General features: G+C 44.4%; 1 protein-coding gene across 1 annotated transcript; it reads left to right on the top strand.

The window, feature by feature from the left end:
- Positions 1-4035: 4035 nt before the first annotated feature.
- On the top strand, positions 4036-12305 carry LOC115132914 (B-cell translocation gene 1, anti-proliferative). The gene is made up of 2 exons (XM_029665632.2): positions 4036-4473; positions 8240-12305. Exons 1-2 carry the CDS (start codon positions 4329-4331, stop codon positions 8617-8619), a joined length of 525 nt encoding a protein of 174 aa, XP_029521492.1. The 5' UTR covers positions 4036-4328; the 3' UTR covers positions 8620-12305.
- Positions 12306-16253: the final 3948 nt, after the last annotated feature.

The raw sequence follows: 16253 nt of genomic DNA on the forward strand, positions 1-16253 counted from the left end.
TGCTTTTGACCAGGGCCCAAAGTACTACACTATGTAAGGAATAGGGGGCCATTTGGGACAGTGTCTTGGAGTATGACCTTAAATAAGAATACTATATAAACTGTTATAGAATGTTCTGGAAGAGTCTGATGCAGATTTGACCCATGCTCCCCATAGCTTTTTATTCAACTTTATTTAACTAGGCAAGTCAGTTAAGAACAAATTATTTTTTACGATGACGGCCTACCCTGGCTAAACCCTAACCCGGATGACGTTGGGCCAAATGTGCGCCGCCCTATGGGACTCCCAATCATGGCCTGGAATCTAACCAGGGTCTGTAGTGATGCCTCTACCACTGAGATGCTGTGCCTTAGAACACTGCACCACTCAGGGGCCCAAATAGCTGGCCCCGCTAGGCTTCAAACGTCCCTCTATTAATATACAGCCAGGCAGGAAGAGACACACATACAAACGGGGTTAAATATAGTGGGATACATATGGATTAACATAGACATATGCACGTAGATAGGCCTATACATGCATGATATGATTCAAGCACAAGTTCCTGACTCTGGAATAACAAGGTACTGAGTCAGTAAACTAAAACTACTAGGCGTGAGAGGGATAGAGACATTCATGCCAATAAATATGGAGACTTAGCTAAGTATTTATGGATCGGTTATTATACATTACGATGGAAGTCAGCCTTGTACCTTTGAGAATAACAACACACAGAGCCTGTTGTCTCTAGGCCTTTGTTTTGGGCCTCATATCTTCACTTTATCTTTGAAAAATGACTACTGATACTGCAAATACATGTAGCTGTGAATATAAACAAATCGTGACCAAATGCAAAAGTACTGTAGAAACCTAAACTTACTCTCTAAGCTTTCTTTCAACATAGATGTGTGTGTGTGTGTGTGTGTGTGTGTGTGTGCGTGTGTGTGTGTGTGTGCGTGTGTGCAATTTCAAGCCACACAACAAAATAGTCCCATTCCACTCCATTCCCAGAACCACCTCCTGCAGTCAAAGCATATCTCCACTGAGCTCGGGGAGAAGACACGGGAGTCATGGAAAATTAGTGGTTTGCGGGGGATGAGTTACTTCCCTGTATATCTGTAGGTCTGGATCAAAAAGGGGGAGGAGCATGGAAAGTTCCCCAGCAGTTTTGTTTTCTGTCTTCATTAACCCTGTCTGTGCCACACCCAAACACTTTACTTTCACGTGAACCAGCGAGTATAATTTAATTTAACTAGGCCAGGCCTGTGTGGTTGTTATTTTAACCTAGACTTTGAAGATTTTGTACTCTATGTCTGAAGTAGTACATGATTAGGGAGCTCTGCCTAATGTTAGGAAAACATGTAGAAATCCTTTTTTTCCAGGGCAAAGGGGATATAGGCTACAGTAGTCGCAAAGCTGTCAGTTACCTGTTCAAACCCGCAGAAGCACAGCAATCAATGTTTCCACAACATTTAGAAAACATAGTGAAATCAGGCTGTTGTGGGTATGAGAATGTGTAAGGGCTCTCTCTTCTCTCTGGGTCTGCTCTTGTTGACCAGACACTGTTGGTTTAGCTTTGCAGTGACCCACAGCCGTGTGTGTTTGTGTGTGTTTTTTGTGCGTGTGTGTGCTCACAACTGTGTGTGCAACTGTTTGCATGGCTGTGTGTGTATCCATCTCCTCTCAGTCAGCACTGTGAGTCTGTGTGTTTGTGGGAGAAAAAAAAAACACACACACACACACACAAACTCCAGTGGGCATCCAGTTCTCTCTTGCTCTCTCTACTCTCTCGGTCTCTCTCTCCGCTTGATCCTGAGCTGACATTCTTTCCCTACACTCTTCATGTGTGGTTCAAGATAAACGGCCCCATTCATTGGGTTTTACTGTAGGCAGGCAAAGCATTAGGGCAGGATACCCCACCCTGGTCTGGCAACAACTGGCAACACATTCCAGCCTCCGCCAGTGGCTGGCTACTAGGGCTGGGAATTGCCAGGGACCTCACGATACAATATTATCACGACACTTAGGTGCCAAACATATTTTCACTATATGTCTACTGCAGAGAAACGAGAGAGCATGAGAAAATTAGTTTTGATCAGTCATGGAAATAAAAGTGCTGAAATCATGATGGCTCCCTATATTTTTTTTAAAGATGGAGAACAAACTATAGGTTGAAAAACACCAGAGTTTTGGCGCAGGTACAGCAGGCTAAAGCTAGCTAACGTAACCTAGCTAAATCAATTCTATACTTGGAGTCAAATATCAATATAATATCGTGCAAAAATAACATTGTGATATGTAACAGTATAGACCCCCCCCCCCCCATCACTTCTGGCTGCACAGTATGCCACCTGACATTTTCATACTTTCTCTCACTCCTTGACTCCCATCTCCCAATCTTCATCGTCTCTCTTTTACTTTCTTTATCTCAGAGGGAAAGTCAGGGGAATTCCTCAGCTCTGGGTATTCATTAACATCCTCTCTCACCTTGTTCCAGCCTTCTTTGGCTTAACGTCTCTGTCCCTCGCTCTCTGTCTCTATATGTGTCTTTTCCCCCATGTGGTGTGAGTAGCAATTTCTCACTCTTTTCCTCTGTAATTAATAAAGACTGGCCATTGTGTGAATGATGTCGTTCTCTGAAATTAATTGTGGCGCTGCAGGCCATTAGGGTGAATGATGTCTCTCTCTGAAATGAATTGTGGCACCGTAAGCCATTTAGCCAGGAATACTTGTAAAGACTTCCATCTTTCTTTTTATCAAGAAGAATTTACCTAAAGGGTATTGGCCTTCTCCCAGTAATACTTGTAAATCAATGTTTGTGTAATTTCTGTACCTAATTTACAGGCTGTGTAAATGTGGAATACCCAAAGTCATACACAAACGTTAGTGTATGTCAAACTCAGAAAAGTGTGTATTGCTGATGCATCCTGTCAGATGTGTGCGTACTGGGAGCGGAGTCAGGTGCAGGAGAGCAGAGTTGTGAACAGGTGCACACTTTATTGAGGCAGGAGAAACCAACAGACAGACGGGCGCCACGGCAACAACACCTCCAGCCAATTGGCAAAAGTGCAAAACGCGCAAACAGTCACGATAATTATGTTCAAACAAAACAACATACCTCGTGACAAAACACGGAATATACGAACACCAGTCTGGCGGTCAAACATGACACGTAACACAAACTATATCACACAAAAACATGAGGGGGAACAGAGGAATAAATACATGCAGTGTGATCGGGAAATGCAAACCAGGTGTGCAAAACAAGACAAAACAAATAGATCAATGAAAATGGAGCGGCGATGGCTAGAAAGCCGGGTCACGTCGACCGCTGAACGCCGCCCGAAAAAGGAGAGGAGCCGACTTTGGCGGAAGTCGTGACACATCCTGTATGAGGGAATCCCCATTGACTGACGACCAGTGGAGCCTGTCCTCCTATAGTTCCTTTCACCAACCTCCACTGGCAAAGAAACCCAAAGCCAGAGTTTAGTTCAGTAAAAGCAGAACCACGGAGAGGGAACCAAGGGGAGAGAGGATCAACCTGTTTGAAATACGTCATTTTGTGTCTGACTCTGTTATCATTTGTGTGTATTAGGGAATTACTGGAAGTGATTATGGTAAACCCCTATACTACAGACACTAGATTCAAACAATGGCCTGGAAGAGCAACTATGACAACAACATGTACAGCATGCCTTGAATACCAACAGTCATGAGCATAACCGTATCCAAAATCGTGTGCTTAATTACGCACTAATGCACACTGAACCTAACCATAATTATTCTGTCCGTTTTATGAAATAACGGAAAACCCAGTGCAAGATGTTGTTGTTTTCGATGGGAGCACAATATAAGGGGTTAATTTTCATGCTTGTATTTTGCTCTCACGTGGTCTGTTTATTTTCAGAGCGTTGAGGCGAACAGTCCACTCCTCCTATGGGCTCGTCAGGCTGTCGGGCGGATGGGATTGGCGAGCCTTTTTTTGTTGTTGTTGTAGCTGCGCGATGTCGCTTTCCTCCGACGGCGGGGGCGGTATAAAACCCCTTTCCTCCAACACATTCGTTCACTCTGGTGGAGTAAAGTGACATTGAAAGGGTGCCTCAACGTGGCATCCTAGAGAAAGACCCCTCTATTTCCCAACAGCCGTCACCACACTCTACCGTCCTGGCACACGTAGTACCCTCCGAAACGTCCCTACCTCGACTAATAAATGACCAGCATAGGCGCCAGAGAAATAAAACAAGCGAAAGACACGGATCATTATCCGAACGTGGAGAGAAAAACAACGGATCATTTTCGGAATCATATGTAGGAAAAGCGCACGAATCGTCGTCGCAGTTGCCTTCTCAATGCATACCCTTTGTGCTCGGGGAACGATGAAACCAGAGATTAGCGCCGCGGTCGGGTTTCTGTCGAGATTTCTGCGGATAAAAGGACACGTAAATGACAGACAGCTTCAATCATTCAGCGCAAGTTTACAGGATATTTTGTCAGGTAAGACATGTGCTTCTCGTTTTGTCCTACGTTTCCAAGGCTACTTTAGATTATGACCTCTGTTGATGTTGTGTCATGTTGTGTGTTAAGAATATGATTTTAACGAATTGTTGTGTTTTTATCCCATTCCGAAGGGGATTTGCGTCTCTGTTCATAAAGTAACACACGCGCCCCCCGACCATTTTCGCACGGAAAAAAAGACAAAAATAGATAAGGTGAACAACAATCTTCAATCAACAATATTCAATCGATCGAATCAACCATGTTCTATTCAGATACATCGTCGCCTAATTCATGTTTCGGGTTAGTTACAATGTAATAACGTGGAGTAAAACCGGACTTGATTTGTTCCAACAAGGAAGTGCACCTTTCGATAGTACCAGTTCAGTTGGTCGATAAACTCTTAATTAACATAAAGATGGGGGAAATCTGTACCCGGTGAATTGAATTAGGCTATCGAATTACGTAATGCAGACAAGAAAACGTAGGTTGATATGAATTTGAGCAGGCAAAAAAAAGTATATTATAACATTTCGACCAGGAAAATAACAGACCCATAGGATTCTGGTTATCTTTGTTATAAGAGTATTATAGCCGCCTACATGTTTTACTCGATCCTCTTGAGCGAGCCTCAATCGAATCGAAATTAGAGAACCAAAAGGTAAATAACAAATGCAGAATAAATAGCCCGTATAGATTCCCGCCGTTGACGAACATGTATGAGTAAAGAAAAGCTATTTCTTTACAATATGTTCTAGTGTAGACATGCTAGCTCCGTGGAATAACGTTAACTGTAATAAGGACACATACATTGATCGACACAGCCACTATACTATGCGTTATTGACTGCATTTGTTTTTGTACAAACCACATACATTTATTTATATTTCCTGTTGTAAATATACAGACAGTTTTAACAGTCTAAAACTGGCATTGGTCTAAAACTGGCACTGCCAAGTGTCTGTCCCTCTAAACACTGAACACCTACATCATGACCTCAATTTGAACATGTTTTGCAACAGCTGTGTCATCTGCAAAGCCATTCACGTTCAAATTCATATAATTTTAGAGCCGTTTTGGATGTGGGCTACACATTTAGCATATCAGGTTACAGAATTGTTTATTTCTATTCAACAAACTCTTAGTTTACAATGCTATTTTCAACTAAACATTTTCCAAGGAAGTGGCTTTGTTTGTGCAGGATTTGCATAGAAAATGAGTGGAGGCTGTAGTCTGAGCATAGCTCTAGGCCAGTGCACTGTTTGTAAACAGCCAAAGTTGAAGGCAGATGGAGCAAAATGGCCGCCGTCAGAGGGTAAGTGGGGGTTGGTAGCGGTGGGGTTGGGGCTGGAAGAGGATATCATAGGGGGAGGAGTGTAGGAAGGACATTATCTAATAAAACAAGTTGCAAAGGGGCTTTGTGAAGTGGCTGTCCTCCTCCTTCACCCCCATTTTTCATTTGCCCCCCCCTGCCGCTGCTGAAGTAGGCCAGCCATCCCACTGTTGCTTACAGCTTCATTATCACAGCTTATTGTGTCTGTGTGTTCAATAAACAGGCGTTGTTTATATGGGGGAGAAGGGGACTTGCTCTAAATATCCACATTGAAACTGTGCTCATTGTCTAACTAGTTAGTAAACCATTTGGACTTCCTGTTTACCAGTCACCTGCTTAACCAAGGTTTGAGCAGTTACCCAATCTGAAACTGCCATAATTCCCTCAACCACACCACCACAGACCAGTGGAAATCACCCAATAGCGCCCCAAACAAATCCAAATGTGTATTTAATAAAAAGCCTCCACACATTTTATTGCCACATAATATCCTTAGGGCACTTGGCTTTAAAGCGTTTACTTTTTGAGCCTCTCTTCTTCCCCAGTTCCCTGGTTTTAGAATAGGCCCCTCCGCTCTGACTGTTCTCGGAGGCCTTGTTTCTTTTGTGGTGCAAAAGATCAGCCCCATCGTAGCTGCCTGGTGCTTTTTCACGAGTGCCAAGCCCTCCATTAGGGTGCAGTACACAGAGTTCTACTGATAACACAAAGGAGACATTATCTACCTGGGGTGTTGTGCAGGACAGGTGTTCTCCGGGCTCTGGCCTAGTTCAGAGGCTTTTCACAGGCAAACAGACAGGCAGGCAGCACAGCCAGTTTAGTCACCATGCACCAATGGGGTAACGCGATACTGAGGAGTCTTAAGTGGAGAAAATAGGATGATTGGTATCACACGCACACACAGATGCATATCGAACACACATACATACAGTATATATACCAACACACGCAAGACACAGTAAATGTGAGTATTGTTAGAGGTGTTAGGTTAATTTAGACTTCTGAGAAGTGGTTTTCTAATTTAATTCTTCCCCGTTAGGCTACTATTATACTATGAAAGCAGCAGTCATGCGCGTCTTCTAAAATGAGTTAATGGGGAAGGAATGAGAACTCTTTCTCGTGTTCTCCATAAAATGAGTAATGTGACCTATTTTCTCTCTCTTCTTCCAACCTATTTTGTCACTTAACGCCCCTTTAGATATACCATATGAATGATATCACAGTGAATCACCAACTGGTATGTGGACACACTGGTCATATTTAAAGGGACGGTGTGGCTTTAAGAGGGGGAGTTCTCCAGCCCAGATTGCTGGCCAGGACTTCACCACCTCAGTGTTGTTGTTCAGCTCCGCTCTGTTCGATGGAGGACTTTGTGCCACTCGGCCAGAAGGGGATTGTGCAATCAAACTTCTCTCTCTCTCTCTCTGCTGTGTGTCACGTAGGCTCCGGTTACAGAGCGACAAACGGTTTATTGCTGCTTATCAGCCCCATAAGCAGACTGTTATGGTTTATTACTGCGCTACAACAAAACCTGCCCCTGTCAGCAGTCTGTTTTACACACACATACCACACACACACATTAGTAAGTGGAAACCCAAATACCAATATAAATAGTTGATGCTTCATTACATGGTAATAGAAATATCAGATAAAAAAGCAGATAAGATATTCCAATGGAATCATGTATTACCTACAAAGGAATAAAACCTTTACTTTTCCACAATCATTATTGGGGAGGTGTTTAGTACAGTAAAACATAAACAATCATTTTTTCCTTCCATTTTCCATGGAATCATGTAATTTATTATCTGTAAGTAATCCATACCACAATCGAAAGATACATCTAAACTAATAACGGTGATAGATTAGTTATGTGAACATCATCAACCAGTATTACCTTATTAGACTCCATCAACTCCATAATAAAATAAAACATGATTATAGTTTGATTTGCGATACAATTACTTAAAATCGAACTATACCTCATACAGTTATTATCATGCTATTAATCACATTTATGTCCCAATTTATGACCATATTCAATGTTTATCAAAGCACATGCATCCTTATCTCGCATACACACACACACACACACACACACACTAGGAACTAAGGCTGATCAGGTGCAGACAGCTTTGCACCCCGCTTCTCCCTCAGATAGACGTCTGAAAGTAGCAGAGATTTAGCTTACTGGCTCTCACCTGTAAACACCAGACAGCATCTCTTACATCTATCCCTCTTTCTTTCTCCCCCTCTCTCTCTTGTCTCCTCATACAGAACTACACAGGCTCTACTATAGGGTAACCGAAGAACAACAGTTACCCCCTCTGTGCCCTTTTTTGGCAATACAAGCAATACCATGGTAACCTAATAGTGTTCCAATGATGATGAAACTCATGGTAACCCGATAATAACCTCCTCTCTCTTTCTCCACAGAGCAATACAAGCACCACTGGTTCCCCGACAGGCCATGCAAGGGCTCGGGCTACCGCTGCATCCGCATCAATCACAAGATGGATCCCCTGGTGGGGCAGGCAGGCCAGCGCATCGGCCTGACCATCAATCAGCTCTACCTACTGCTGCCTAGTGAGCTCACCCTCTGGGTGGACCCCTTCGAGGTGTCCTACCGCATCGGCGAGGACGGCTCCATCTGCGTGCTCTACGAGTCCCAGCCGGTGGCCCCGGCGCCGTCGGGAGGCAGTGCGGTCACCTCGACCCCCATGGTGGACAGTCACATCAGCTGCAAGGAGGCGGCGGGGATGCTGGGTAGGACCAGCCCTTCCAAAGCCTACAACATGATGACTATGTCCAGCTAAGGGCTGCCACCCGCCACGTCGGGTCGTGGGTTTCGCCCTAGTTGGTCGATGGCGAACCTTTTTAAAGCTAAAAAGAAATTAAATGAAAAAGAGAAAAAAAAGGAGGAGAAAAGGCAGAGGATGTGGCCTATCGTCCAGGTGAAACCTTGTAGGTTTGATATTTCTTTCTCCTTCCTCGCTCCATAGTCTGTTATGTTGTGTTGTGGGATCTACCGGAGGCTTCGTTTTTTCCCCCGCGGAGAGGACTGTGTGGAGCGTGGAGCTGTTGGGGGCAGCTAAAACAAACCAAGAAACCGAACAGAGAAACAGCGCAGAGAAGGGGCTGCTTTTTGTTTTTGTTTTTTTACACAAATCTATCATTGTTGACTTTGCACTTTCTTCTCCACGTGGTTACAATGGGTACCATGTCACCACCACCCTCTCAAAAGCTTCAAGGAACTGCTGTCAAGAACCATACCGTTAAATTTCAGCCTTTTATCTACTTCCTGTTGTTATTGGGTGTACTTGTCTAGGAAGGAAGTTAAGGGGCTGAGGTCCCGACTGTGCCTGTTTCTAGGTCAGTCTCTGGGGAAACGCTCTAAGTCATTTTCTTCTAAAACCCAGTTTTTGGACCACAGGGTATTTCTTTACCCCCAGTGGCTGCCCCATATACCAGTGTCGAGCTTCAGGAAGCCCCTCCACCTCCATATGGAAGTGCAGTGGAATGCGCTGTGACACCTGTTGCTAAGGACAGTAATGTGTCACAGCGCACCCCACCAACACCCCCAACCATGTATGTGTAGCTTTCTGGGGAGGGCTGGGTATTTGTCCCCTCCCCTTCGATCAATGTTGGTTTGAAATTCACAATCAAGTTCTCGTTTTGTTTATATCCCTCCATCTTTATATCCCTCCATCCCCACCCTGACCTTTGGCCCTCTCCAAATTCAAAGTGTAGCATAGGTGGCACTATATTCTCACCAAAATCTGGATCATTTGTTTTGGTTGTTGTGGCCCTGTCAGAAGAAATGGGGATGTGTACTTCTAGAGAAAACCATCTTTATTCCATTCGCTCCAATGTCATCTTTCATGAGTTCCCCTCCTTTTCTTTGGTAAATTACTCACAGCTCTTACGTCAGGCTAGACCCCACTCTATAGAATTGGGGAGAGTAACTGAAGGTTTTAAAAAGATTTCACACTGTAAGCATTTCATTCAGATCCGTTCAGGTTTTGGTAGGTAGGTGCGGTTTGTGACAGGTTAGGCGTCTGTTGTCCGTTTGTAAGGCACTTTTCTCGGAAGCCCCCCCCCACACACACACACACACACACACACACACAGATGGCAATTTGAGACACTTATAGAACTCTGATAGATCTCTCTGCAGCTGTCGAGGGGTGTGTGAGTGTAGCCAAAGGGAAGTCTGTACGCCCCTGACTGTTTCTATCCAACTCAGTCCCAATGGCCTTGTCAGGCTTTCTCATGTGTTTTTGTTAGACTTTGTTCTTGTCTTTGTGATTGAAGATGGGTCTAAGGCTTTCAACACCTCTCCTTTCTTCTGTCTCTCAGTTTGGATGAGGGGTACGTTGCCCAATGTAGGACTTCAATGTTACACCTATGAGCCATTCTCTGGAGAACCGAGAGAGAACCAGCGTAATGTTAGCCAGCCTGGTTCGAGGTGCTGCTGGACCCTCTCTGGAGGTGTGCCTGTCAGGGCAGACAGACACAAGAAGCCCCTCTGGTGCCACATATCACCCACAGCCAGCTACCCAACCAGCCAACCCCCTCCCCCCAATAGCAGTACGGAGATAGCAGTAACACATATCGTCTATCCTCGCACCAGGGGAGGGAATGGAGGTGGTGCGGGGGGCCAGAGCCGGATACTCTCGTCCAGGGCAGCTACAATCCCTCCGGCCCCCTCTAAACTAACCTCCACCCAACCAACCCCCTCTTGGCGGTGGAGAGCAAAGCCAGCACATGCACTCAGCGCACTCCGTCTGCACTGGGAGCCCACATAGAGACAGGCAACAAAGAGGAGTCAAAGGATAGGAAGTGACAGTACACAGTCCAAGTTTCTTTGTTTCTTAGGCTGAGCACTGAACTAGTTTACATGGGTGCAATAGGACGATGGTGGTGTCAGTCGTTCTATAGCTCACTCCTGGTTGGCCGCGCCGCAGACAGACGATGTGACAGGTCGTGGGGTTTCGGGGCTTTTATCCACTAAGCTGGCCAGGCTAGGCACCAGCCCATCAGACCTACATGTGCTGCTTTAAGCTCCCTAAGCACAGAGGATCATGGGTAATGGATCTGTGGTTGTTGATGCACTGCACACCCTATCCTCCCTCATCCACTCCCCTCCTCCTCACTGTCCTCCCTCTCTCCATTTCTCCTGGTGCTCCTTCAGCAATCTGTGGAAAAAGCAGTGTCTCCACATGAACCAGATGGACATGTCTGAGAGAGTAGCCCAGAGCTTTGTTGTTGTGGTTGAAAACCAGCTTTTTAAAAACCTTGCAGCTCCTCTATTGCTTCGATTATGCCAGCTATCGATGTTGTTATGAGATTGGTCTGTGTTTCAGACGTAGCAAGTTGTCCCTCTTTTTGCTATATGTATTTTAACGTCACAGAGGTAGCATCTCATCCCCCCCCTCCCTTTCGCCCTAGTCTGATCATCTATCCCAATTTGAACAGACTTCATTTTTAGACCTACCAAAAAGGAAACGAAGCCGAAATTGTTTGATCTCTTTCTCAACAGTAACACCACCACCAAAACAATTGGATTTAGTCCACAATATCGGATCTGTAAATGCATCCATTCAGCCTTTGCGCACATAGGTTTCAGAAACGTTGTGAAAAGTGTTTTTGAATAGTCGGAGGTAATAGCACATAAAATGCACTAAATTATGTCAAGTTGAAGTTGTGACGTTTTTGAGACGCGGGAGTCTCTTCTGGAATGTATTACCAAACTCAGGCCTCGGACATTCAATAAAAACCCTTCTGGAAAAGCCTGGGACATTCAATAAAAACCCTTCTGGAAAAGCCTGGGACATTCAATAAAAACCCTTCTGGAAAAGCCTGGGACATTCAATAAAAACTCTTCTGGAAAAGCTGTGCATGTTAAGACGTGAAACGGGAAGGGAATAGTCATCAATGATTCATCAATGATTTTAGAATTATTGCCACTTTCACATTTAGGGTGTTTTACATATTCTAGAATCTATTGCTATTGTACACCATATGGTAGAATACATGCATAACATTACACAATGGGAAGTGCCAATCATTTGTTTTGAGGTGTTTAGATGGATTTCTTTTGCATTTCCTAGTTTTAACACGGATAACTATTTTCGTAAGTGAAGCCATTTGTGATAGGAGTGTTGGCAAGGACCAATCTGTTTTGGTAAAAGAAATATCAGTTTCCATGCCCTGTACTGATAGACTTATCCTTTGTTTTTTTTTTACTTACAAAACAAGAAAAACGTTTTAAAAATCTGAGCGTACCCAAGAAGAAAAGCTGTCTACTCTACCTTGTGATTTCATGTCAGCACATCTTTATTGTGTTCATTTTCTTTTCCTTGGGTATGTCGTGGTGAACTGCTGTAAATTTGTACAGTTCATGTAAATTGATTGTGCGAAAGTTGTACAGATTTCTATATTTTGGAAGAAAAGTTTTTTTTTTTCTCTGTAATAAAATATTTCCTATCTTGGCAACATATTCCCCGTGATGCTGGTCTTTCTTTTTACGGGGAATGAGAATCCATAGATGAAGTCAATAGTCAATATCCAAACAAAGTTAATAGCGGAGTCTTCTGTCAAAATGGCCGACTGAAATCTATTAAGATACAACAGAATATGAAACGAAGGCCGTTAAAAACCTGAAGCTTTTTACTGTTATTTGTTAGGCTGTTATTTTGAATGTAGAGAAGGGTTCTGTTTCATGTCATCTCTTACTATACACCACAGGCTGCAGAGGGGAGGATGGCTCAGAACTATGGCCGGAGAGGATGCAAAGGAATCAAACAACTGGAAACCACATGTTTGATGTATTTGATACCATTCCACTTAATCCACTCCATCCATTACCACGAGCCCGTCCGCCCCAATTAAGGTGCCACCAACCTCCTGTGCTGTACATAGAATAGGCTCCAATATGAGACAGCTGTGAAGATGCACAGCCCAGATGGGGATTTGACCTTTGTCTCAGTAGATGAGTGGGATGTCTGTGCCAACAATGACATGATATACAGTAGGATTGCACACAACACTTTCAATAATAAGTGTCATCATTTCAATAATACATCAAAATAGAATGGTATAGACTGCCTTGTATGGAACAGATAGTAGCCTACTTGCAAGGAATTCTGTATTCTTCCCAAGAAATACATAGCATGCTTTAACAGATAATACATGATATGCTGTTTATGTTTTTACTCTGTAGTTGCTGTGGTATAGAGCCACTATACCACAGCAAGTGTGACGAGACTGTCTGGAACAGGTATTATCATTGGTTTGCTGGTCCTGGATTATGGAGACTGCTTCTATGAAGTCTTTTCTATTCTATCTGAACCAGCCAGAAAACTGATTAGAAGCTTTGTCTCAGGTTAAGACCTTTGTAAACTTGAGGCTCGGCTGCTCAGACTGCACACATCTAATGCCTCAAAGCCCACATGATATTTTCCTCCTAATGGAAATGCACGTGGCTCCATCATCAGGTCCGTGAGTGGATGAGACAGACAGACAGATGGTGTATACACAAGGACTTTCAGACTCCAAAAGTGCACACACACACACACACACACACACACACACACACACACACACACACACACACACACACACACACAACAGAAAGAGGTGACTCCACAAAACATTACTTCTGGATAAAGTCTGCAATCTCTCCAGCCCTCTGACTCAAAAAGTACATTTTTTTTTGCTCCTTTTCGACAAAGACAAAATGGGAAGACAGGAGAAGAGCGGGTTTGACAGGAGCCGAGGTGGTGGAAGACGTTCGGCCTCGGGTCCCAGGGCAGGCTTTAGCTCTCCACACATTGGCCAGGGATGAAGCCCAGGAGAGGGGGGACGTGGGTAGTGTTGGTCCAGAGTGGGATTCAGTCAGCGTTATTATTCAGTGTTAAAAATGTCTGAAATTATATATGTTGAGTGGGGAGGTTTTTGGAGACATTAGGTGTGGGAAAAGATTGTTGTTGATGGATATATTGTATAGTGGTGAGTCACACTACTTATAGAGTAAAGTTGAAAGATTGTTGTTGATGGATATATTGTATAGTGGTGAAAGTCAGCCTACTTATAGAGTAGAGTTGTAATACTTGCAGATGGAAATGTTGTGTAGAGGTAAAAGAGTTGTAGATGATGTGTAGATCTGAGTGATTTTTTCAGATATGTATCGTGTTGAGCTGAATTGATTCTCAATTCTACACGACAGAGATTCATGTCTGCTCTCCCCAGCACATTTCTTTCTGAGTGTTCTGCAACGTTACACGGTCCCGAACGCAACCCGAATAGCTTGTCTAAATAGAACCAGGTCAAAGTTTCACAGGGTGTGTCTGCCGTTCAGGCCTGTGGTGTGTTGTATATGAAAATGTTATCTTGGGAAACCCAAACAAGCCAACACTAACACGGAGGGAATCCTTGCCAGCCCAACGTTGGACTGGAGTTTGAAGAGTTTCGCAACTCCACTTGAGCAAGACGTTTTTCATGGTCGTCTCTGCCATCTGTTTAGCTCTGTTAACAGGGATGATACGTTAGTATATGAACGATGCTTGTATAACACAGAGAGAGACAATGAAATAAGGCCTGTGTTTTACGCTCATAATGCATTTATTATGCAGTAAGAATGAACCAACTAGGCCTGACAACACTCAGATTTCCCCCATTCAGAATGTCATTATAGCACTTGGCTGTTATGTCATCTACTTGCCATCATGTCTAACTTCCACCGTAATTGCTGATAAAAGTTCATTGTAATGTCTCTCCCTTGTTCTCACACAACGACAAAGCAGCCTTTGTGGAGATCAGCCTATTAGTCAGGCTGATGGAAGGTGTGGTTGATTACTGTGTAGAGATACTGTCAATAGAAGGGTTGGTCTCCAGATTTAGAAAGATCAGGACTCGACTGGTTAACCCGGATCTTGTGGGAAAGTAGGTGCATTTCACTCCAGGTAGAGTCCAGTGTTTGTGCTTTATAGTTAGGTTGTGTTTGGTAGTGTTATTGGCCATTCGTCACATCATTTAATGGATGAATGTTGATGGAATAAGAATGTGTGTGTGAATAGTTAGTGTGTGAATGGTGTGTGTATGTACTCTAGGAGAGTGTGTGTATGGTTGTGCTGCAGGAACAAAGGCAGGATGAGGGAATGTGTGTATGTATCACGGGGCGAGGCAGACATCTGGGGTCCTCTCCGTTGCCAGCCGTGTGTCAGAGATGACAGGACTCTGCCCCTCCTGAGTTTTTTTTGTGTGTGTATGTGTGTGTGTGTGTGTGTATGCGTGCGTGTGTGTGTGTGTGTGTGTGTGCGTGTGTGTGTGTGTGCGTGCGTGCGTGTGTGTGTGTGCGTGTGTGTGTGTGTGTGTGTGTGCGTGCGTGCGTGTGTGTGTGTGTGTGTGTGTGTGTGCGTGTGTGTGTGTGTGTGTGTGTGCGTGCGTGCGTGTGTGTGTGCGTGTGTGTGTGTGTGTGTGTGTGTAGGCCTGCAGGAGTGTGTGTGTGTGTCCCTCATTCAGTGGCCAGTGTTTAGAGGACAAAGGATGTGCTGCAGCTGCTCTAATTACAGTTTTTCTCAAGTGTGCCGGCCACAGGGAGAGAGTGTGTGGGCGGGCGTGCGTGTGTTTGTGTTTGTGTGTGTGTGTGCAATTGCATGCGTTTGCTAATGTTTCTGTGCTTGCGTGTCCCCTGCACAGTGGTTTGTACTGTCTGCATCTGTGAGTACATTACCACTTGTACATGTGTTGGAGTGTATTTATTTCTGTGTTTATGAGGGTATCAATGACAGACAAAGGCCAAAACCCAATCCCCTCTGATGCAGGCCAGGCCAGGCTAGCTTGGGCTGGTTTATCTCCAGGGCCTGCCTGTCTGTTTGTCTGCCTGTCTGTCTGTCTGTCTGCCTGCCTGCCTATTATCCCTACAGGCACTGTTCACTCCTCTGACATCTGCTTGATGGCATGGCCATTTCATCACCCTGCAGAGATAGAGGGAATAACCAGGACAACAGAGAGGTTGGGGAGAACAACAGATAATAACCAGGACATCAGAGATGTTGGGGAGAACAACGGATAATAACCAGGACATCAGAGATGGTGGGGAGAAGAACGGGGAGTAACCAGGACAGCAGAGGTTAGGGAGAAAAGCATGGAATAACCAGGATAACAAAGAGGTTGGGGAGAACAAGAGGTAATAACCAGGACAACAGTGGTTGGGGAGAACGACAAGGAATAACCAGGACAACAGTGGTTGGGGAGAACGACAAGGAATAAACAGGACCACAGAGGTTGGGGAGAACAACAAGGAATAACCAGGACAACAGAGGTTGGGGAGAAGAACAGGGAATAACCAGGACAACAGAGAGGTTGGGGAGAAAAACAGGGAATAACCAGGACAACAGAGAGGTTGGGGAGAACAACAGAGAATAACCAGGACAACAGAGAGGTT

Source organism: Oncorhynchus nerka, linkage group LG8 (genome assembly GCF_034236695.1).
Source record: "Oncorhynchus nerka isolate Pitt River linkage group LG8, Oner_Uvic_2.0, whole genome shotgun sequence".
NCBI lineage: Eukaryota > Metazoa > Chordata > Actinopteri > Salmoniformes > Salmonidae > Oncorhynchus > Oncorhynchus nerka.